Source organism: Chroicocephalus ridibundus, chromosome Z (genome assembly GCF_963924245.1).
Source record: "Chroicocephalus ridibundus chromosome Z, bChrRid1.1, whole genome shotgun sequence".
NCBI classification, from domain to species: Eukaryota; Metazoa; Chordata; class Aves; order Charadriiformes; family Laridae; genus Chroicocephalus; species Chroicocephalus ridibundus.
In genome coordinates this window covers 65646677-65672412 of record NC_086316.1, presented here as the reverse complement: position 1 = coordinate 65672412, position 25736 = coordinate 65646677, and the positions used below count along the sequence as shown (strand labels likewise).

Genomic DNA, 25736 nt, shown 5'->3' with positions numbered 1-25736 from the left:
AATTAATTCAATTAAAAACCACACAGCATTATATCCATCAAACAACACTCCTGGTCTTATGTACCTGGGGAATATGGCCAATGTAGCGGAATGGTTACGAGGCTGCCGTTAACAATACACATTTCCTGCAAGGCCGAACCGTTTATTCCAGAATAAAATGCATACTGACTTTGCTTTGATTGCTTTATGACTTTGAAAAAACTGCTTATAAATTTCTTCAAAAAGACAAACTTCAGGCAAAAAGAAAACACCACCAGTTAGTATACGGTACTTAGAAGCACACGCAAGGAAAAGCTACCATTAATGGACACCAAACTAGTGACGGAGAATGATGGAGAAGCATGAAAACCAACCTGGACTACTGCACATTAAAGTAAGTGCTTCCTCATTAATATTTTGCCAACGTCTAGTGTTGATGAGAGTGGATTGCATTCTGATGTTCAGGAAACCTGCTAATGAGCGATCTTCCTAGCTGAAAACCTAACTTACAGGTGAACATATGGAGTGGGGGGCGCAGGGAGTGCTGCCGCTGAGCTAGTGGACACCAAGCGGACAGCATGGCTGGACAACCCGACAGCGGCGACAAGACACCCTGAAGTACGTTTCCAGACTTGGACCATCACAAACGTATCTCAGTTGCTCCACCTCAGTTTTCCAATCTGTGACATACTTCTGATCTGTACGTCCAGTGACATGAATGTCATGGTCCACCACAGTGCAGGCAATTTTTTTTAAATGTAACTTGCCATACAAGTAGATGAAAAAATGACCTCAAAGATCTGTGTTGTTTCCCAGGTGAAAAGCTAGCTCAGGTACTGATGTTATGTGTTTTATATTCCGGGCTGTTTTGAACAGATCCATAAGCTACTTCCATACTTTTTATTCAAATTAGAAACTATGCTTGATCAGGAAAGATGAACTATTACTATGGAAAACTACATATCCATATTAATTACAACTCTGCCATTTCTTATCTGTAATAAAAGATCAAAATCAAAGTTAACTGGAATGTCTGCTGCCAGTTTAACTTTCCTTTGTCCTCTTGCTTTCCATCCCCCAAAAAATACAATAGCAAAAATGCACAAACCAGGTGCATTTCCTTAGCAATTATGAGCAGAGGGTTTACTTAAAGATTGTCTTGCTGAGGAATCTTATAGAACTTGTAAGAATCTTATGGAACTATTCAGTCAGCTAAATTTCATTAGCTGACCATACATTAGTTCATTACAACTTAATTAATAGAAGTAGCAAGCTGTTTGAATTTTATTTGTAGATAATCTCATAAACAGGCCCTGCGCATCAGCCTGATTAAGCTTGCCCCGCTGCTCGTGATTTATGGCAGGCTGTATGATTGCCTGTGCAGCCCCGTTTCCACAGCCGGAGCAGGCAAGCAGAGCCAAGGGCCGGCAGAACCTGCCTCGCGCAGCTGTGTCTCCCCGGGCTGCACATTCAGATGCAGCAGCAGCAGCCCGCACCGCAGTACGGCTCCCCCAGGAGAACCCCATCTCAACAGGCAGGTGCTGGCCACCACCCTGCTCAGGAGGTTTTCAAGGCAGGGTGAGTAGCATCCCCCTCCATCACACCTTAGCTTGCCTACATTCACTTTTGCAGCTACACAGGGGACTGGCTGCAAGTTAACTGGAACTGGGAGCAACTTCTATTGAGACATGCTGTATTTAAAAAATAATAAATCAGAACAGGGCATATCCATCCATAATACACTTATTCTATGCTAGGTCTCCTAAACATGGAAAGTTTTGGCAGATAATACCAAAACCCCTACTTACATACCTAAGAGGGGAGAACAGTTTCTTAGTGTAGTTTCTTTATGAGGCAGAGGCTGAACTGATGTTTCAGCAGACGCCACATTCATTGTACCAAAACTTTATATAAATAGCAGAAGCTGCCTCTTATTGGAAACACAAAATTTATTAAACAGAAAAAAAGAAGAGAAAAAACCCAAATGCCACTGCTCTCTGAAATGCTTCATATCTTACAGTCTAACCTTGATTACAGCAGTATGCTACTGTGAATACAATGCGGGAGTTCTTCGTTCTAAACAGTCACAAGGAGCCACAAGGGTTTAGATACTTATCATGCCTTTCAGTAGCCATGAATTCCACCTTTATTATTAAGCAAGAAGTTACAAAGTACTCATGTCCATGATGCCTTCTCCAGGCCAAATCTTTGAAAGAAAAATAATCTATTTTTTGTAAGTGCTACAAAAAGGCACATCAATGTTTGCATTTTAATTTTAAATCAGTCAACTTCTGGAAAAACGTCATAATTTTCAAATCCTCTATTATGGTAGTTGAAAGTAAAGTTATTTTCCCACATCAAGTCCTAGTTATTTACTCCATAACATTTTGTCTATACTGTTCTGTGCCATTACACTAAAAGGAAAGAATCTTTCACACTATGGCATTTCCTATAATTAAAGAGGCTACAAAAAGGGCTGTTCGTGTGCTGGTATGGACCATTTGCTTATTATTTATGGAAAAAATTATGAAGTTATTAGTGACTGGGAAGCTATGCAATCCTGGAGGCAGCAAAAAAGCTGAAAAGTGTTAAATCATAGCAACCCTCAGAGAGGCATCATTCCTCTCATGTAGCTCTCACATCCAGGACTTTTTAAGAAGCCATGAATGAGAGGTGCAGAAATCAATTAGTTTTTTTCTAAAATGTAAAGTACAGAGTGAATCTGTGATTAAGGATTCCTAACCTGTTTTGGAGCCTTGAAATGCCAGGGTTTTTTTGTATCGACCACTTTGGGTCAAATCTAGGCTCCCTTCCGCTGGCCCAGAATAGCATAGCCAGTGCGGTGAACTTCTGTTTGAGAAGAGCCCCAACAAACAGCAGAGGGGGCTCACCCCACCACCCAATTAAGATGTTTCCACATCACAAGTGCCTGCTTGTCGTGGCCTAGGGAGGTGAACATTTGCCTTTGTGTACTCACAGAAGGAGAAGGATCTGCTCACAACTTTTTGCTCACCACATTTGTTACTTTCTCAGCAACAGATGTACAGCTTTATCATATCACCAAAGCCCCCACCTACTATCCCCACAGAAGAACGGGGCATTTCATGATTTTCTCATTTGACACCAACTCAACAGCTCCTACGGAAGCAGCAGGCGCTTCCACAGAAGAGATTCAGCCACTGCCAAACTGATACCACTACTCCATCCATTTGTTTCTGAGGAGATGGAAGTGTTCATAAACGACAAGGAGTGGTTGATGCACGAGAGCAAGTTTCACCCGTTACCTCAATGCAGCCTGTCCTCGTGCAACACAGCCAGCAAAGTGCCATCTCTTTGTTTTATATACATATATATGAACACCTCAGTCATCACTGCCGTTAGCCGAGGGCAAGTCTGCTTGTGCTCCAGAAGCATGAGTAGTCTTACACAGGAGCAAATAAGGTTGTGCACAGCAAACTGCACTCCAGGCCAGAGGTCTTAAAATCCTTTTGGGCTGGCTTCAGCACATGGGAAGGTGTGATTGTGCCTGTGAAGGTAGTCCTTCCTTACCTCCACAGTCCTCTTTTCTTTTGATATGAAGCACAACAAAACTCAGGAACTCGCACAAATACGCATTAACTCAAATTCAGGGCCACCACATTATCAGTATCCCTTTACTCTCTCACTGCACAAACTGAAATCCGTAATGAATAAAAAAAATTCCCTGGTGCTGCACTCAACAAGCTTTTTCTTGCTAACAGCTGCCCCTTAATTGTAATCTTCATCAGAAACAGCACTCTAAAGTGCTAACCAAATCCTCAGATTTTCCTAGAGAGATCCGGGAACAAAAGAACCAATTAAACCATCATGTCAGCTGGACAAGTGCAGTGGCATTGACAGACATTATGTAAGAGGATTGCCACACAACAAACCCCATCAAGTTTTTCATCTGGATACCCAAGCTCTTTAAATCTGAGAATCAACACAGAGATGCTGCCTGCTCTGCAACAATTTAGTCGTGACAACAACAAATTTCTTTTCTACTCTTACATTTCCAGCATATATTTTTCACGTGCAATAGCTGAAACCCAAGGGAATGACGGACGTTTAAATCTTCTTAAATGGATATGACAACATTATCCTATCCCTTAATTGGAAACAGGTCACTCTAATCAGTGGCTATGAGAGAAGATGATATAATTTTACTCTGGCTCAGCTTCCATATTTGGAAAAAGTATTGCAAAAAAAAAAAAAATTATGCTCTTACATATGAAATGTTATTTCTGAAGACAAGCTCCTAACCGTGCAACAAACCCGTCCCCAAAGCCGTCAGCAAGAATTCAAAAAAGACAATGCTAAAAAATGGTCTGTTAATAAAAGACTGAGCCAGTGGCATAAGCCATGTTTACTAGTTCGCAACTCAGCCCGTCTAGGCTCCTCCGAAATTACTGACCACCACAGCCCTTAAGCTTTTCCACAGAACAAGACCAAGATAAAACAGATGAATGGACTGAATCAGGAGCCTGAGCCTGTCGTCAGCTCCATAAATTCTGGGCATGGGGAAACCCAGAGCGCCACTGTCAGCCTGTGGGAACAGGCTGCTGCTTCTCCATCCAGAGGCTGGTGCCTGGGAAGAGCTGCCAAGAGGCAGGAGGCGTCTTCTGGCCCCAGCGAGGGTCATGCAGGAATGCGGGCGGCGGGGCTCCCCCAGCCCCCGGGAAAACCCAGCGGAGGTGAAACAGCACTTCTGTTCCAAGCATGCTAGGGAATGTATACACGGCCCTTTATTTCAGCTAAGTGATTAGTTTAGCCTCACTCTTTCCCTGGATATTATGTTAGTCAGCTCCCCGTCGCCTGTGTGAGCCTTTTAGCGCTCTGAAGGAGGGAAGGAAAAATAACTTTTTTGCAGCAGGAAAACGTGATTACAAAACAGATCAAATTGGCAGGGGACTTCAGGAGGGAATGTTAAAAAAGAAAAAGAAAAAAAAAAGAAAAAAGGTAACCGCACAGAAGATTTCAAGTTGTCTTTGTTTCCTTCAAGTGTAACTTTAGTTTACATTAAATGTTTAGAGGTGGGTAATTTTTTAAAATAAAGTATCATTAAGATTACCAGCAACAAGTACAGGACCATAAACATAAACCAAAATGCCACTAACATTTGCACCAAGTATTACAATAGCTTAGTCTTTGGAAGTTAGTTGGTTGGTAACACTGATGCTTTGGGCACCTTCAAAGCACTCAATAATCTCAGAAAAGTTTGTTTAATAGGAACTAGCACTAGCAACGGTCTGTAAATAGACTTCTGCTTTAATCTGTGAGCATTTGCACATACAGGTATACAAGCTGGACAACTGTGGAATACTTTATACTTAAAAAGCAGTTTCATAGTTAACATGGTCAAACTAAATGAAATCTATATCTTCTTAGCTTTGATACCTAAAAAAGCTTCCTGGAGAAAAGGCATTCACATTAAGTTTGCAGTGGGAAAGAAATACTCAATGAGTGACCTTTTCCAAACTCTTGTTCATTAGCCGTTATCAGCAATTCCTGCAAAAACGCTGTCATCTGCAGTAAACTTAAAACTGAAACAGAGGCAACATGAACTGAAGCTTTTTCCATGTCTAAATTCAGATACTCAGATGCACAAAACCAACACACTAGAGATGCTTGCAAAATCATCATTACCAAAGTGAAAATACACTTCTGCATATCAGTTTCATTATAAGTATTACTCCAAGTTTGACTAATCTACAATTAATGCTGACTTAAGCTAGGTATTGCCAAACTGCATACTGGAAGAACATTGTTCTTCTCCCGGAGAGCTTAAAATCCATTAATTTTTGTTTTAATCTTGTTTGGCAGAAAAAAAAAAAAAAAGGAGTTATTCATTACAAAAGATCAAATTATTAAAATAATAAGAAGAAAATCACCCTGCAATCTGGAAATTTTAAAAAGATAATTTGCTTGTAAAGTATATTAAAGTGTACCTGTGTATAAAGTTAGAAGTCATAATCAGCAAGCTAGTACCACCTAAAAACTATGTTTTTCAGCACAGATATTACTCACAATTCAGTTTAGCAGAAACTGATATGGGTTAGCATCTCTGTAAACCACAACAGTTAAACAGAGGCATGCAATTATGCCTTGGGATCCTATCTTTAGTGACCCAAATTGGCAAACTATTTCCTAAAATGAATTTATTTCTGTTCAAGTAAGTATCACGCAGAAAAATACAACAATAGAGCCACAGTCCACTGACGTTAGCCAATATTAACAGTACATGGTACAGAAAATCAGAAATAGGTCTCCAAAAATGAAAGACATTTTACTCAATTTTCCAAATTTAAGGTGCTTCTTATTTGTTTACTAGTTTCAGAGCCTTTCAAGACTTTACAGGGTTTCTACAGGAGTATGATGACAAGAAAATTCCTGTGTTCTTTTTAAAAAGAAGCTGGAATTCTCTCGTTAGTATCCGATTCCAGAAGCTGGTATTTAAGAAAACACCAAGCACTGTAAGATTCATAACAACATAACAACAATTGACAATACTTTTAAATACTATGTCCTTTCGAAACCAGATTTATTTACGAACTACACGTACGGCTGCACTACAGATCTACCCATCAGTTACTTGATTCCCAATGCCTCCAGGCACTGGGAAATATGCTTATCACAGGGATGGCAGGGAAATGGGACATCATCTGGATATTACTAGTCATCCTGCTGTAACTTTGGCAGCCAAGCATCATGGCTAGCTTCCTACAGATCATACTTAGAGCATGTTTTCAAAGTTTTTGAGGTTACGCTTACTGCCACAACATTCCGGGGCTCATTTGGAGACTGTGGAGAGCACCCCATGCCTACTGCTTCAAGCCATTTTAAGCAGGAAGAAGGAGGATCTTTTCATCTATCTGCGTCATCCTACATTCAGTCATCCAAAGCTGTGAGCTGGCACGTCATAGACTACTGCTAAGTGAGCACTAGGGTCATCTAAACAAAATAAATACCCTTGGATTTGGATATGCTAACGCGAGCCCAGCGCAGGCATTACTGATGGTAAGGGGATTCCACACAGACGCAATCGACAGTTCGTTCAGACTGCCAATTCCATGCACAGAGAGGGATCGGAGATAAGACTCACTCTCTGGCCTGCTTCAGGCATTCAGGACACATAATACTGCTTCCTACCTGGATTTTTTTTTTTTCTCTACTATGTCAGCCTTTGCTTGATGGGCAAAAGCTCTTATCAGGTGCAGAGCTCAGTTCTTATGCCACCCCTTATGTCTCACACATGTCCACAAAAATAAGGAAAACTAACACTGACAAAAATGCTGTTACATAACAAAAAAAGGGGAAAAAAATAAGGGAAGTAGCCGGGAGTCCGGAAAAAACACCAATCAATCTTGCAGGCTAGTTCTTAAAGAAACCCGGAGAAAGGGAAAGAGGGGAAAATGGTGAGAAACCATACTGTGTACCAACAACATTCCTTTTCCTGATTTTCTCATCTGATTTCACAGGACTTACTCTTGGGATACACAGAACTGGGTACTCTTAAATACTCATTGCTGTACTGAAGTCTATGTCCTCAGCCTTGAGCAAAGTTTCTCTACTTCAGTTTGCCTATAAACTAAAACAGTATAATTTACTTGTATGGCTCACAGAGATGTTGCAGTTATATTACAATAGGAGGTGCTGTGTAAGTGATGGATAACGTTTTAATAATCAAGAATAAAATTATTCTTTAGAACAACCTGTTTCACACCTAAAATTAAAATCCTCCTGCAGTAAACTTTCTCACATTATTATGTGGGCTTGCTGGTTTATATTAAAGATTGCTCACATTATGGTTAGTGGCACTGATTTACTTTTTTTTTTTAACTATTATTTGTTTCATTTCTTAAAAAAAACAAAAACCAAACACTGAAAGATGTCACAGATTTCTATACAAGGTGGGCAGACTTCCCAAAAAAGGGAAAAAAGGTTTATCTTAAGAATTGAGTATGACCTGCAAAACCAAACAGCAGCTATTCTTTCACAATACAGTAATACCGGGTTCTTCCTAAATACCGCAACATGAAACAAGAAGAAGTAGCAATGAAGTGCTTTAGACATGTACATACATATTTGGTAGATCAACCAGACTGAGGCAATACATTACCACAATATAAAAATTCCAGTTTTGATGTATAGCTTGGCATCACTCTTACTGACCTTCAGATTAACCATGACAACTGGGTTTAATGTGTATCCCCCATTGATCCCTTGTCTATTTGACCTTATGTTGGAAACAACAAGATGAAAAACTTCTTCTGAATCACATTTCCCGTTTCATTTGAATAAACACATGTGGAGAATGTTTATCCTGTAATCGATGGCAAACAATTCTTTAACTAGTTCAAACAAATACAAACAAAACATAGTATCGGATGTAGCACCTTTGTGTTTACTTGAAGATGTGAATCAGTTGTCCCGTTTTATTTTAAAAACAGATCCTCTTTAGGTAAAAATCTGAATATACTTGGCAAAACTTAAGATATGTTCAAACTTGTTTGCAAGGAAAGATCAGGCCCTACATGTTGGTCTGATCTAGCTCCCTTTGAAAACAACGTCCCTAAATTCAAGTAGTGCTAAAAGATGCTCAGGAACTCTTGACTTTGTAACTCGCCTGTACCTACACAACACACCCTGAATAATGGAACCTTTCAACTGGCAATAAAAACTGAAAACACAGTTCTGAGAATAGGGCAATGCCAGGCAGATAACTCTTAAAACAGAGATTTTAATTGCTGCTAAGTGTCTCTAAAGACAAGAAAGGCAAAAGGGCTATTATATTATGGGACTAAACCTGCAACAGTGTGAACATCTCACATCTCACACTCAGGCTGAGTTGAACATGGACGTAAAAACAGTCAATAAGAAACAGCAGATATTTGGTAAGGGCAGTCAAAGCAAGACAAAAGGATTTTAAAACGGCATAAGCCCAGTCAAAAACACTTATTATTTTCTGACTTTAAAAAAAGTCCTAATTGCAACTAAAATGATTAAAAGGTGTTAAAATTGAGATCGTCAGCTGGTTTTGCAGACTTAAGACGCAAAACTATCCTATTTTATGAAAACTTTCTTCTTCTCCTTCATTGTACATGTAGCTCCCCAAATACTCAAGAGTATCCGTTGACGACAACTATAAATTCTGAAGCAAGACAGCGGGCGTACTAATTCGGCTTTAGAAATTAACTCCAGAAACGTAGCTACACCTTGTTTGCAAACCAAAAAAAGGTGAAAGAAAGAGGAGTTATGAATGGAGCGTGTGGAAACTCTGCTTCAACAAGCTGCAAAACAAACACACGCGCAGACGCACAGGCAGGGCTCGGCTGCCGGCGCACAGTCCCCGGCTGCCAGGCATCCTCCGCTTCCCGGGAGCACCCTGTCCCAGACGGGCACCTCTGGATCCGGGGTGTCTATCGCGACTTTTGTGACCTCGGTTCCGAGCGTGTTCTTTCACAGCAAATGGCGTTACGAGAGCTCTTAGCGTTACTCCTCACAAACACAACTCAGCCCGCAGCTCCCCTGGCATCAAGAACCAACTTCGCCACCTTTTCACGCTACTTTCTACACCATTTTCTAGGAAAGATCCCTGCCTTCAGCATGGGATGCTGTGAAAATAAAGAACAACTGAAGGCATTACCGCCTGCAGCCAAAACCCACCTCTTTTCGTGTTTTTTAAACTGAGACGCCCAGGGTAACAGCGTGGCTTTCCGAGACCCGCACCACTTTCACAACTTGTCCCGAAATTTAAGAAAAACTGCGCGTAAACCACAACAAAAGCCTTTCCTTCCCCCGAGCACCCACAGGACAGCCGAGGACGCCTCTCCCGGCCCGGGGCCGCTTCTCCCGGCGAGTCCCGGCCGCCCGGGGGAACCCTGCCGGGTGAGGCGGGGGGGACCGCCGGGTGGGCGGCGGGCTCCTACCTTGTTCGAGGCCATTTCGCTGACGGAGTGCCGGGTCTGCAGGGTCTCCAGCTGGTCCAGGCACCAGTCCAGTTCCTCCAGGGTCTCGCTGGCCAGCTTTTGGTAGGCCTCCTCTGCGAAGAGACAGGGAAAGGCGTGCTCAGTCCGCAAGCGTTTCGCAGGGCTAGCGGCGAGCTCCAGCGACTCCATCCTCCGCTGCCCGGTGCCCGCACACGAGTGCTGCTCCCTCATATTGCCGGCCCGGGCAGCGCGATTCGTCCCCTCCGCGGGGCCGCCACCTCGGCCAGCGCTAAACTTTCCGCCGGCCGGCCTCGTCGCCGCCTCCGTGCCCGGCCCGGCCCGCCCGGCCGTGCCCTGCCCGCCCCGGGGCCCGCCCCTTGCCGGGCAGCCGTGCCCGCGGCGGCGGGAGGCCGGGCCTGGCGGCGGGGCGGCGATGAATCAGCGCGGTCCCCGGCTCCGCGGACACCGCGCTTCCTGTTTTGGCAGCTCGGACGGCGGGACCCGCCGTCCCCCCCCGCGGCGGTTACACACACACACACACACACACACACACACACACCCCGCCATCCTCCGCCGGGAGCCCCGCAAAACCCGGCGCGGAGCACCCGCCGAGCCGTCGTCCCCGTATTTTCTTCACCACCCACAGGGGAACCATGAGAAGGAAGGGGTTAATGTTTATAAAGTGTGGGGAAGATGTGAAAACACGTGTTAAGTGCTCGAGATAACGATGGCTTGCCGAAGTACCTGGAGCTAAAGGAGTGTTCAAATAACTGCAGCAAGGTTTGCTCTCACCCAAAAGCCTGTGTGTGTGTGTGTGAACGAAGTATCACATGTTGGCGCTAAGCAAAATAAGGCTGATGAAAGTTTTGGATCTGCACCCAGCAACGCAATATGGGAAATGGACCAAATAACAGCATGGAAAGTCATGGTTTAACCAAAATTTTTTGTATGTCACACTGGAGCTACCTGTATTAAAACTTGCAGAAGTTTCATAGAGGGGAAGATACTCACTTCAATAACTCTCCAGCAGCAGATCTGTCAGTATGCAAATAATTTCAGAAAAATAATCCCATACCTGGGATTATACCTCACCTAAAAAGCCTGGCTACTTTATTTCTGATGTAGATCGGAAGGGGAGAATGCTTCTCCACACTGAACTCAGAGGTGAGTGAGTTTTAGCACAGGCACGCTGTCTTGCAAGCTGTGTATCTGAAACATCGAGTTTTGAAACTCCTGGCATGCATGCTTCTGGATCAGCTACATGAAAACATAAATCCAAGGTAGAGAAGTATTTTTTCAGTGGCCTTGTTATTCCCATCTAAAACATCTTCCTTAACTTGTTTCCCATCACATTAACCTTATTCTCAAAATGTCAGACAAGCAAAAAAAAAATCAGGCAAACAAATTAACTAAAACTCCTTTTTAAATAAAACACCCCAGCATGGACTACTGCCAAATAGCTCAGTGGATTACTGCTCAACATTTAGAATACTAGCTTCGTATCTTTTTACATTTCAGACCACATGCCCAAAAGCTTCTGGTTCCTTCACAGCTGTTAAACTTTACATACTTGTGGCTATTGCAAAAACACTCCACAATTTTGAATGATGTCCATTCACCTCTGGAAAAAGGCAATGCAAGAAGTTGTTTGGGTTGAGATTAATTGTCAGAACAATTTAAAGAAAATTTTGCAGTGCCTGCCTGTACCATGATTAACCTACCACTTCAGCAAACAACACTAACCGATACTCAACAAAAACCATCCCCACTGAATTGTAAATACTTTCTTTCAGACGTGTCGTACTTACTACAAGTGCTATCTGATCCAAAAGAATTCCCCTGGCAAATACAGTCAGGATTTTCCATCCTGTTTATCCATCAGAAGAGAATCCGTGACGTTCTGCAACGCAGCAGACATCACAGCTCACTAGCTCTTGAACACGACTGGCTTACTGATCTCACACTGTAGATTTCATCAAGATCAGTACTGGAAATAGAAATAACTTTGTTTATAATATGATTGTAAGTGTCTTGCATTACGTGCTTTTGATGAAGCGGAGATGTGGTTAATGTATGCATAGTTATCTGATGACCTTACACAATGCTTTCATTGAGGATAAAAAGCATAATGAACTGAGGTAAAACGAATCTGTATGACGTTATTTTGTTGCTAGCCTGCAGCATGCCTGCCCTTCAGCAGTTCTTGAAAATCAGATATGGGGAAACTTGTGTTTTTCTTCACAAGTAAACATCATCCCTTCTGATGCTTAAGTAAGAGGGTAAGGTTTTTCTGAGAAGTATGAAAACAACAAAATAAGCTTGAGGGATACCATATTTAGGTAAAAGTACTAAAACGCTCAGTTTGTTATTTATTTTAGAACTTAGGTTTCTTGTTAGCCTTGTAGCAATAATATATATTACCAACAGCACCTTACATTCAGGAAACTTTACTGAATATATACCTTCCCAGTGTACCTCAAAGCACGTTAGAAACCAGAATCCATCACTCACAAGGAAGTCCCACTACCCTTAGGACGTTTCTTACCATCTGCTGCTCCTGACTCCCACACTCCAAGAGTTTGTGGCTGCCATGGGGACCCGACTGACCCCTCAGGCGAAGTAAACGGATGGCCAATGCTGGGCTAAAGACTTGCTGGACTCAGCACCTCCTGCCAGTTCTCATATGGCAGGGCCGCCAGGCCAGCCCTGATAGCTTAAATGGAAATAAAAGGGTTTTCTAACCCTTTCTAAAAGGGTGACAAAGTACCCATCAAACAAGCATGACTGCTTTGTTCCCACCGTTCTGAAGGGCAGAACAACCCTAGGGAAGCTTTTTCCAAAACGTTAGTGAGGCTGTAAATTTGGCCCACACTTCTGTTGTTACACAATATAGTGGGAAATGTTGTCGAGATTAACAGCTTTTCAAGTATAGCACCCTGTCACCGCTAAGCTAAGAATAAAAAAATAATTATCAGCCATACATCTTTGACAGCCCCACAACACTGTTTCTGACCTTTGTGTTACCTCTAAGGTAGCACCCTGTAATCATTCCCAGCCAGGACCGATCTACTCATCAGGTTTTTTGGTATAGGCGCATGATCCAAGTTCCTCCCCCCCACTCCCCAGTGATGAAGTCCTAAAACAGATTAACTTCTGTAAATGAGAGGGTTTTTTGAAATTTTGAAGCTTCTTTTTATATGTCATTAGGCCTTAATAAGAAGGAGAGAAATACATTTTAACATCAGTTGCTTTAGCACTTTGCATGTTATTTCATGTGTGCTTTTTTAAAAAGGAAGTGACAGCAAATCTTCTCTTTGCAGTTCACAAACTACTACAAACAATTCTACCACAGGTGTAGCTTTCAGTATGGTACGTAGAAAATACAAATGAAAGCCCATCAGAAACAAAAAGCTCAGCCATAATCATTTGGTGGGGCAAATCTATTTTTTTTTAAAAAGGGTGCTCTACTGTCTGTTTTTATAAAAGACTTGATTCTTAGCACAGCTGCTAACACAACACCAGAGAGAGTTGTACTTGCATTCACAGCCTTATTCGGGAACAACTTCTGTTCAAACTTTTCAAACGGGAAATTACTATATGGCAATAACTAGGAATAGTGTCCACTTAACAATTCATCATGATTTTCATACACAGCATCCTATTATTCCCAGAAAACAAAAAGCAATGCTAGACTTTTCTACTAACGCTCTAGTATATTTGTACTAAGGTTTTCAGTACTTTAAGGAATTTCAGCACAGCAGAAGGAAGAAGTTAAGTGCAGATTCCCATTGTTGTCCAATTGGTTGAGATTGTCTGAGTGATGCACAGAGGCTGCAATAGAATTGACTCAGCAAGCACGCAGTGGCCAAGTGCTCTGACCACTGTGTTGCCTTAAACAGGGAGCATCTTGGAGGCAAGACAAGGTCACTGCTGAGTAGTGGCATGATCCAGATAGGCTTGGTGGATGCAGGCAGCTGGAAGCAGTTCTGGAAACCTCCAGGCTAATCTAAATGAAGACGAGATGAAGATCTACTGTGAGACTCAGACCCTGGACACCTTCCCTGAATTTTCTGACTGCCTTTTTGCTCTTCCACCTAGTGTAAGCTTGAAGTTTGGAGTAACAGAATTGCTGGGCCAAGAGTTTCAGTTTCTCTTACTACTATAGCATTTCAGTCCTCTGTGGTTCAAACTAAGAATTTTTCTGTAAATGAGGATGTTTGTACTTACAGCCTTAGCTGATGGCCTATATATTGAAGTGACTGACATTTTTGCCAATGTTGGCATGATGTATTAAACATAGCACTGATTCAGCATAGAAATAGCCTCTGTTTTCTTAGTCACCCATTTTACAATTGAAAAATAATTAATTTTGTTTTTAGGTTTTACTGAGAAAATCACAAATTTTGTGACTTAACAGGCTATCTTTGTGGAGTGTTCATATATCTAACTGTTGTTAAAATGTGATTATGAAACATATTTTTGTTTAACGTCTAGAAATTTGCAGACATCCCTCCACAATCGCAAGTAAAACAAAATTCTCTTGATCAGATTTTGGAACAAGCATCTGGGAAGACAACTCAGCTGCAGCAGGTTTCTCAGAAACTGCTTTGACGGTCCCAGTCTGAACACTCACGTTCTTCCATGCCAGGCATCTCTCCAAGTTTCCATGCTAGTGAAGAAAAAAACTTGTACCGTTTAGTAGCCTTATGCATAGACAGACCGTATCCCAGTGACCAGGACTAGTCCTCTTTCAGGATGTGATGAACTGCAGGACTCCCCCAACTTACTGTTTCATACAATGCCAGTAGCACTAGCCTTAGGCTACAGAAACTGCCTTATCTCCTTGAACAGAGAATGTAGTAACCTCCAGGAAATAATAGGAGCAAAATGATAAAAGTCCAGTTATGCACAACTTGTCAAAATACTTGACTACGCTTATATTATAAAAAAGGACTGTATAAAGGAATAGGTAGACAAAACACACATTAAATGAGGAGCGAGGAAAAAAGGTGGGCTTTTTTCCCCCCAACATTTTGTATTTCTCTCATGGTCTCAGAGAAATCCACATATGCCATACAACAATATCTCTATACCCTAAGACTGTATTTCAAGGGCAAAGGTATGAATAACATGTGTTTATATTCTTACAAAACCAGGTAAGAGGAAGGCTGCAAATATCTACGAAGTTTTGGGGCTCTTGGTGCAGGCCTATTACAGTTGTTTCAGAGCAAATAAGGCACTTTTGACTCATATAAATATAGAAGAACTCTATCATTAGGCTCTCACTATGTAGGTCAGTTTCACTATGTGGGGATGTTACTTGTGCTGGCTTCCTCTGTTTTTTTCTGTTAAACATTTGGTCTACTTCATGGAAAAAACTATGGAATGAAGTTTCTCGTACTGATATAATTTGTTCTAAAGTCTGAAAGTATTAAATATTTGCAAATTCATTCTAAGAAACAGTCTTGCAATGCCAGAGCAGTACAGCAGACTATCAGAAAATTATCTTTCATCGAAGCCAAGCAGGAAAATGCACATTCAGTACATGCAGCATGTTTAAATAATTTACTGCTTTAATGACAGCGCACATAAAAATTTTTGCAGTGTGAATGTTTGGATTCACTCTTTGCTCTTATCAAATATCCAGCAAGGCCAAAAGAACGTTCCTTCATTACTGCACATCCCTACCCAGTGCTCCCTTCCCCCCGACCACTTTGGCAAAGGACTAATACATTCCTTACTCCACTGCCTGTTAGAATCTGCCCCAAGGACCACTGTCACTCCCTTGCCTTGCGCAAAATAAAGAAAAAGAGGAAGGCTCTTGATTTGCAAGTAGCAAAATGTCATTTGCATGCATTTTTATTGCTTTCTTTTCATGAACAAACTGCATTTTGAGAAAAGCTCAATTTCTTTTTAAATCTCTCTCTTTTTTTTTTCCCCAGCAGTTGTAATTGTGGTGATTCTGTACTCAGGCTTATGGGCAAGAAGTTCAACAATGGATTCATTGCTCAAGCTGCTTTCTTACCCTATTTCTTGTATCATATGGAAAATATATTTTCTAGGTTAGAGGATGTATCCTCAAGATCAGTTCTCCCTGTACCTGTAAAAAAGTTTGCTTCAGAGGACGATACTGCTGTTCATTCAACATTACGAGAGAAGTGAGAGATTTTCAAAGCAGAACAAAATTAGAGGCAACTGGCACAAACTGAAACACAGAAGGTTCCCTCTGAACATCAGGAAACACTTTTTTACTGTGAGGGGACTGAGCACTGGCACAGGTTGTCCTGAGAGGTTGTGGAGTTTCCATCCTTGGAGAGCTTCAAAACCCATCTGGACATGGTCCTGGGCAACTGTCTCTGGGTGGCTCTGCTTGAGCAGGGACATTACACCAGATGACCTGCAGAGGCCCCTTCCAACCTCAACCATTCTGTGATTCTGTGATTAAATTAGCAGTGGAAAAAATAAAAGCCATTTTTGGCAGAAGGTGGGTGGTTCAAATAGCCAAGCTGTCATGTTTGCTGTTCTCTGGCCCTAGTAGAAAGGATCAAAGGATATTACATTATCCCCATCAGGATTCTGCTGAAGAGCACAACTCATGTATATTATTGTGGACGTTGCAATGAAAACAAGAAATACAAATCACTAAATTTATATGGGTAAAACTTTAATGTTAAAAAGACCTACAGACAATTTTGTTTTCCTACTTTCTTAGAACATATGATCAGGATACAAAGCAATAGTTCAAGTTTTCATCAAAAAACAATACAAGCCCATTTGAAGCCATCAACTTCACTTTTAAGCAGATTATTGCTGGTTTCGTCTGAGATGTCAATAGCTCCAGGACACAGAAACTCTGTTCTGTCACAAAACTTTATTACCGACTGGAACTTGTTTAGATCAAGCTGAAATGTGAAAATTGGGGGTCCCACCTGGGAAAAAAATTCAGCATCCCCGTTCGGTTTTGAGAGTTCCTCTCAAAAACTTTACCAATGCATATTCAGAAATCATTGCAGAATGAAATAAAATTATAGATAATCTGTAAATACCAGAACGAACAAAGTCTGTTTCCCTAAGCATTTGTGTCTCCTGGAGGATATGACTTTTAAATTTCAGCCACTCGATGGTGCAGCGTGAGCTCACGCTATATTAAAAAATTATAAATGCCAAAGTTTAGAAAACGCTTCAGCTGGTCTTTGCCAGAGAAACCTCAGTAGAGTTCCTGGTGTCTGGTAAAACAGGAAAGCTGAAGGAAAGCTTTCCAAGAGTTGAGGCATTCACATTGGCTCTTCTCCATCTAGATCCTCTGGTGTCTAACCAGAAATGTGCTCAAACTGCAGGGTTTTTTTCTTAAGATACAGTGTTAATAGACTCCTCTATGAAGTTGCCCACTTCTACACAGTTTATATTTAATAAATTTCATAAATCACTACATCACTATCAGATTTAGTTAACAGTGGTCAAAGATTTCAAAAGTTACTAAGTGGCTGTTTGTAATACACACCTATTTACTAAGGAAAACATTCTAAAAACGTCCCATGTGTTTCTGGTGGCAATTCTAATTTGAACCAGATTTGCATGATATTGATAAGGTCAATAAATGAACCGATGGCAAGAGAGAGCAGCTGGTGACTGGGGCCCTGGAGATAGCAGGAGAGAGGAAACCTCTCAGCCTTGCCCCAGGTGGGGTAAGCAGGAAGCCTGCTCTCTTCCCAACAGAGCAAAAGAAGAAATACAAGAACACGCAACTTTACTCATCTTCATTCCCAAAAGCAGCATAAAGGGCAGTAGCAGAAAAGAGTTTTTCTCCTTCCCGTTTAAGAAAATGTTCTTCCCTTCACACCCTATTAGCTGGGGTGTATTTACATGGCACAAATAGGCTACACTTTTGCACTCTCCCCTAAACTAGGAACACAGGCAACCAATAAGCGTTGATGTTAGCTTCAGTATTTACTTAGATTTAATGCTTCCCTCTCAGGTCAAGTGATGTCTGAATCAGCCTTTAGGCTTGCAGCACACTCCGTATCACTGGACTCGTGCCCTACCAGAGACAACAGGAAAATGTGAGTTCCTGTCTGAATAGATGCTCTTGATAGGTTATTCCCAGTGAGTATGTGCTGAATCAGACCCTCACTCTATAAAATCAGCAGATCATCTGCTGCACCTCTTGTAAAATTACACTCTTATCTCTGACACTCCTGAAGAAGCGAATAAGCTTTTTGCCTACAAATGATAAGACTAAGGAGCTGGATAAACTTGGTTTGGTTTGAATAAGATAATTCTAACAGAACCTTTACTGTTGTCATAAATATTTTTATAATCTTTTTTTTGTTTAGTATCATTGCTTATTAATATATTCAAAATATTATTATAGTAGTGCTCAAGAGCTCCACTCAGGATTAGATCGCATTATATAATAGATGGTGCAAATACATCAAAACGGTGGGTCTTCTCCCCCAGTTTTTTAAGCACAATCTCACTTCCCACTTAAACTGTTTTTAAGAGAATACTGTTTCCACTGGTATGATTTTTGGTTTTTTTTTCGGAGGAACACAAACACTCCTTTGGAAGTCAGATATGCCTCACTATTATAAGATTTATGTCATAGATAAGAAACCTACTGTTTAAACTGAATGAACTGTGTTAGTCACACATTATCTTTACACTGGACAATGAGTCAATCATTATTTCTGCTACACTTCTGTGTCATATTGCCTCAGGAAATTATCCCGGAGGCTACTAACCTTGAGCTGACATCGTAAGTAGCAGTCACTGTTTCTGCAGCTGTGAAAATGCCAGGCTGGGATAGGGTTTGTTTTGGATGACAGGTAGGCAACGGACAAACGTCATCCAGAAAAACCACAAGACAGCTCAACCTGCTCCTCCATGCGTCAAGTTGAGAACTTGACAAACACTGTGTCAATCTTTCCCTTACAGAAAATTTCAGCTCTTTCACAATATTCATTAACAGTTCATTTCCCTGAAGCACACAGAGAAGGAATTTTTTCCTAATATTTTCTTTTAGAAGCCCCGTACCATGCGCTTGGATTTATGTGGTGACGCACTCTTTCATATCAACTGATGACCTGCCCCTAATTTTTAGGTAGATGAAATAAAAGAAACCAAAAGCAGAGTAAGAACAAAAAGGTGCAGGTGAAGGTGAGATACATTACATTAATGATTAATCTACTGGATTCAGGAGTTTGTTTTTTGAGAAAGATTGCCCAACATGTTGTTTTCTCCTCCCATGAATATAGGTCCAAATTACAACTGATGGGAAACTTTTTTTCATGCCAGAAAATTTTGGAGATTTAAAAAAACCCCACAACATATACGTACCCTACTCTACAGAAAGGTAACACCAAGCTGGTTCAAAGTTGTGGGGTTTTTTTGTCCCCTAAAATACAATAGAAGAAAATGTTACCCTAAAATAGTCTGATTATTATGCAACTGGAACAGAGAAGGTTCAAAAGTCTGTACTAGTTTCTCACATCCTGTGTGAGCACCCTGAGTACAGGGTTGTTGACTATTTTTGAGATGGATCTGTTGATTTTTTTCCGCTTAAGTTCTTTCGGTATGGATAAATAATAAAAAGGAATCTTCTCCCCACCTAGCCCTGCAAACAATCAGTATCTCTGTGGTTCAACTCTTTACTTATTTATACAAAGTGGAGCAGCTCCAAGAGAAGATGCAGAGATGCACACCACAAATGCCTTGCTTGAGGTTTTTCCCCTTCCTGATTATCATGAGGATGGGGAGATACTTCAGCGTGGGGATGCCCCTGAATTGCTATTATCATAACACTCTAAGGGAGCTCCGAAATTTTTCCCAGAGTGCACTTCAGTGATACTGGTACATTTCCACAAAAGTTTTTGGGTTCTGAAAATGATTTTTTTCTAGCGAAAAATAAAATTAAGATTTATGAACCTCTGAAGATCATCATCTACCCTTGGCAGTCGGTCTGGGGTCTAAGCAGAGGCAATTGCTATACGTTTCATAGTGCTACCTGGGCCTTATGTGCAAATTTGCCCTGAGAATGATGAAGCCTTACGAAGCTCACTAATGATTCCTCATCAGTGCTGCAAAAGGAAACTTGGCACAGTAATGAACCAAAAACTTGTTTCTCAAAATGTCTGATTTCCTAACTGCAAGAAAGAGCACCACGGAATAAAGATCATACTTCGTGACTCAATTAATCATGCAGAGTACATTGTCCTTAATCCTAAAACACTCATCTACGCAAAGAGACAATTTCAACATGTCAACAGGTTCTCTTCCTTTTGTTTTTCTTGTTTTTTCTTTATTAAAGATAAGGTTTGTTAGTAATCTTTTAACTTTATCTTAATTAGGTGAGCTAGAGCTGTCCCAATTTCAAAACATCATTTCTATAAGACTTTCTGATCTACCTGGGTTTCAAAGGAATCCTGAAGGAACGCAAATAACTGTATTTTTCATTATGGATAACTTCTTCCCTCTTTGTGCACAAACTTGTAGCTGGACCCTATATTTCTGTCCCGATATCCTAGACAAGAACTGCACTGTCTCTTCTAGGATACAAAACCAAGCAGAATTCCACAGAACTAAGAGCAAAGGCATTACAGTTCTGCAACTCAAGGTATGAATATGAAGGCAGCAGGAATATACAGACATTGCAGTAAGAGTGTAATCAGTTGTTCATGCCTGGGAGATTTGGTGAAAGTAATCTGTGGGCTTTCTGCCAGCAGGAAGGGTTTAATCAAAGGAAATCTCCTCTGCTAGATGTTGTCAGGAAGAAAAAACAGCATTTTCCTAATTCAGATGTAGTCTACCTTTTGTAATTCTGTTCCACCTTCTACTAATAACCTCTCTAAACAAATAAGCTTTTGCCAATAATTACACATATTTTTCCCATTAGCAATTTACAGGACAATGTCAAATTCCGTTCATTTGCATAAAAAACTTTTATCAACATTTACTACAGCAAGCTTGACCTTAATAAAACCTCGTTGAAAGCCAAAGAATCATTCAGGACGGCTGTTCATTGCCTGGGCCATGACAGTCTGGACTGTTGCAGTTGCCAGCACATTCTTGATAGCAGTGCTGTGCAGCTCTCTCAATTTTTAAAGCAACTTGAAAGGCGCCATTATTACCTTTTGAAAGAGGAGCAAATTGCATTTCTTTTAAAATAAACAGTAATAGTGTTGAACCTAAGAACTTTAATGCAGCACTTTCTTCCATGGTGTACGAGTGGATTAGCAAACCATATCTAAATTATATCCATTCACATGAAGCTCATTTTGCTCAACACTGACACACAAGAGTAGCAACATGGCATGTACGGATTGGTACAGTGCACTGTATAACCAATAATAAAAATAGATTATAGGGCCTACCTCAAACTATAAGGCCGGTTTAGCCATGAATGTTTTTCCAGGCAAGCCAGCCTTGTCAACATGTTGTACAAACACCGACTTCATATCTTGACAAATATATCACAACATTTTAAGCTGCCAGCCACGTGACTGCCTACTAATTACTATAGCTTAGTGTTGCTTTAGAGGAAAGGACACCAACTCCTGATTTAGGAGCACCTTCTCCAGCTGTATGTTCCTGAATGCACTGTGTTTGTGTAACGCAGCAGGACTCTACATTTCCTTTGAGACATGTCAAGTTCAAAGCTTCTGGTAAAATGGTTTTATTCTGGTTGGCAAAGCTTGCTCAGTCATTAGTTAGAACCGTTTTCAAAAACACCGGTTGTTTCATCATAGCATTTTAGCTAATTGTAAATTAACTAGATTTATGTGTGTATTTTGATAAAGCAATTGACGCTGTGCCTGGCCAAATCAGCACTGGCGTCTTTGATGGATTTTGACGGTTTTTTTACAATCTATTTAGCAATTTGCCATGTTATACAAAGTTCATTATGATATTGTGCTCAGGTCACAAGAAGTTTTACTACAGTTTCTTTAATTCTTGCTGAGGAACAAGAGAAGTTTATAAAACAACAGGAAAAAGCCTCAAAAAAGAGGCAGCACAGCAGACAGCTCACAAAAGTAAGCAATGTCAGTCACTGCTAAACAGGTTCTCACAAACCTACATTTATTATACCTTCACTGGTATTTTTGTATTTTGTAGTATTTGTTCATATAGTTCTAATTCACTAGTATTTTTGTATATATATATAAAATTAGGTTTTTTTCCATGCTAGTCATACTTTCACAGACTTCTATCATTGTGTGAAAAACATTTTTATGCACCTGAGCACATGCATTCTTCCAAACCTGTATCAAATCTTATGGTGCTCAAACATGGACCATGTAAAAATGTCCTTTTCAACTAAGCCCAAATCTGCTCAGTAATAGCTCCTTGCTATAAATTACTAATGTCTCCACATTGCTGGTAGAAAAGGTTTAAGAGAGCCAATATGCTTGAAACAAGAAGAGCTAAAACTTCTCAAGCTGTTTAAATTGCTGATCTGAGATAAATTAGCTGATTTTGTCGGGAACATATTGGGAAGTACACACAGAAATGACTTCACTGCAAAACAAATTTGGGCAGTAACTCAGCAACCCCTAGTAACCTCTGTGATGAGAACCAGAAAGAGGACATCTGCCTGCCACTTTATATAGTGATATTTCCCTAAAAGCTCGAAAAGAAAACAAAGTAAGACCTGTGGGGCTCCTTGGTTCTCAAGTTCTCAAGTCTCAGGACTTCAGCTCGAGAACAGCTATGCCTGTTTCTCCATTTATTCAACTACTAAACAGAAAAGTAGTTACTTCTCACAAGCTGACAGAATGAATGTTTAGTAGCTTTACTGCAAAGTGGTTCCTGCAACACCATAAAATCTCTAAAATATATACTTTATTGTACAGCTATTTATTCATGAACTATTAAAAACATTTTATCTTTTGCATAATTCATCTGTATTGATAGAACAATTCCTGGTTACATCTGAGACTACACGAAAAGAATGATCGCCTTTTATCTTTTCACTAGAATTATCTTTAAAATTAAAAATATTTTTTTTGTTTCACAAAACCTCTCTGTGATCCAGCAAAAAGGTATAAATATCAGGAATCACGAAAATAAACTTTCTGTGAACTTGTCTATACAGCAGACCTTTGGCTACATGCAAAGACACATACTGTGTTAGTACAAATAAGTGGAAGCAATTCACAAAATACTACATTGCCTACATTTAAATCTTTTGGCCTAGCAGGGGTGCAGAGATTTCAAAGATACTAGGTTCCCGCAAGTTTCTTGAAAATAAGTCACTGACTAAAGGGAAAATCTGTATTAATGCCTCTACTGAGTGAAGAGATGTAGAGTGTCCTCACTGTACGTACCTGTAGAGTGGTACAGAAGCTGCAAAGAGAGGGCTACGCATTGGTAGGGAAAACTTCCACTGGAAGTTTTATCTGTTTGAAACAAAGGAATCTAATAGTCAGAAATAAATCCATAGGAAATTGAGCTTTGCTAAACCTGCTGCTTGCAGAACTATCTAAAAAAGAAATCTGATTAAGGGTTGTTCATCTAATCATTTCATGCAGTCATTGGTGGTTTTTTAATGCCATCATAAGAATTCTGGGTATTTTTTTCATTTTTGCCAAATGAAATCAATGAGAATCCTGAATAACCCTTTTTTCTCCCTTTTTTTCCCCTTTTTTCTGCTTATAAAATCCAGTTTCGGTACATGAATGTGCCTGCTTCTGTGATAATATTGACCATGGTGGTGATACGCATGTAGAAGGTGCCCAGCCTTACTCTGAGCTCTCACAGAGACATCCCTCACAAGAGAAGGAAGGTAGTTAGGTGGGAAAGTGATCTCTTTATTCACAAGCTGATAAAATATAGTAAAGGCAAACATGAAAAAATATGGGACACAGCAACAGCATTTTTATTTCCATGAGGAAAGTAATTCCTAAGCAGATAAGATATTTTCTCCATGTACTAATGCATTTAGTGTCAGAGATGTGCAGTTATGATACAAGTCCATTCTTTCAAGTAACATATACAAGAAAATGTAGGAGCTGGCTGTACTTTCTGTATAAAAATGATTGCCTAAGACATTTTTGTGGTGTTGGTGCTGAGAAGCCAAGAACCAGTGGTAAAGAACAGACGGTATAGCCATTGTATGAAATATAGCCTTTATTACAAAAAAACCCCAAACCTGAATACCTAACTCAAATCCTAATTTAAGCTATGCGTGAATGGAACTTCTAAAGAATCTTCCCATCTGACAAAAAAGGTGGAATAAATTGAAAAAAAGCATTTGTAATTTTTAAAAGAGTTGTAAAAGGCAGCGAGGATCCACCGTCCCCTCTGTGCATGTCCCAGTGGTCCCCAAGAGACTGACTGCTGGTGGGTTGTCACTCTAGTCCTTGGCGGCCCTTGCTTCAGTCCCCAAAGTATAAAACAAAATAGCACAAAGTTGTATATATCATGGTTCCAAGAATGGATGAAAAATACTTTGCAGAGGATAATATAAAAGACAAAGAACCTCAGCAGCTGAATGGAGCAGAGCTCCTCTACACGCTGCTGCTGAAATCAGCCCATGTAAGGGAAAAACAAGTCTTTCAAATTTTGTCAGGGAAGAACAGACATTTTAAAATATTTTCAGTTAAAATGCACGTATTGGAAATTAAGATAAATACAATTTTTAAACTGTATTGTATGTCTTTTATATCTTAGGGGCTTCAGTTCATCTTTAAACTTGGAAAAAAATGCACTACTGCCAATTGTTTTTTGAGAGGAAAGTGATAGTTTAAAATCAGCTACTGTGTGAACTAACAGATACCTTTTAATAGGAGATATAAAGACAATGAAAGAATAGATTAAGAAGGATGGGTGACTGACATTCTTCCAGCAAGAGGCAAATGCAATACATGAAGGAGAGACCAGCAGTCTGCATATCTCCAAAAGTAAGAGGAAGTGGAAGCTCCATGTAAATCACGTGGATCCCTTCACTTACACCTGCTTAGTCTCTACCTGTGCAATAAAGAATTCATATTAGTGGTCCTTAAAAGAAGTACCTGTTGGTTTTGATATACACTAAGCTTCCTGTATGTACTAGACACAAGCCTCCCAGGGGAGGGGTTAAAAATATCAAATATAGTTTATGATTAACATTTTGTTTGATTGTTTTTGAAGTAATTGTTGTATATAATGAAATTCAATGAAGTATAGATGAGCCAATTGAAAAAGAATAAGATTAGCTATAAAACAAGAAGAGATACACAAGTTGGCCAGACTCCAGAATGAGACAATGAATTTTCCAAAAGGGAAAAAGAAGAAAAAAGGGAAAAAGTTTAAAACTGAAAAATAGTCATTAGATAATAAAACCTTTCTACAGGAAAGGAACAGCAGTTAAAGCCCTGCTACAGTGAATTCTCACACAAAAGTTGCACTGATTGCAACAGACCAGACTTTCACAGAAGAGCTACTCCCTGGAGTTGTCAGCATTGATAGCAGGAGTGATGAAACGAGGTGGCAAAATGACAGTGACAGTGGTGTTTTCTTTTTTTAGGATTTGAAAAATAAGCTGCTACTATATGACAGTTTACTTACACCTCAAATGACCTTTTTTTTACTAAGGGTTTCCAACAATCGCCATCCATAATGCAATTAATGTTGCCTCTAGTTTGATACAACTCTTTTTTTTTCCCTAAAAGGCATTGAAAAATTAATATTTTTAAGGCTACTTTTGGAAAATTTCCCATGAGAAATATAGTGTACAGTGCACATTAATGTGCAGAGCTGCTTCTTGTACCATCTGGAAAATTGCACATCATACCTTTGTGGGGAGTTTCAGGCTTTTGACATTCAAAATTGATT

General features: G+C 40.3%; 1 protein-coding gene across 6 annotated transcripts in view; it reads right to left on the bottom strand.

Annotated features, from left to right (window-relative positions):
* PDE4D (phosphodiesterase 4D) overlaps positions 1 to 25736 on the bottom strand; it is a 409683-nt gene that overhangs the window by 45356 nt on the left and 338591 nt on the right. For all 6 annotated transcript variants that reach the window (XM_063319799.1, XM_063319800.1, XM_063319803.1 and 3 more), the window contains one exon: positions 9927 to 10039. In XM_063319799.1, coding sequence (XP_063175869.1) covers positions 9927 to 10039 — 113 coding nt within the window. The remainder of the gene's footprint in view (positions 1 to 9926; positions 10040 to 25736) is intronic.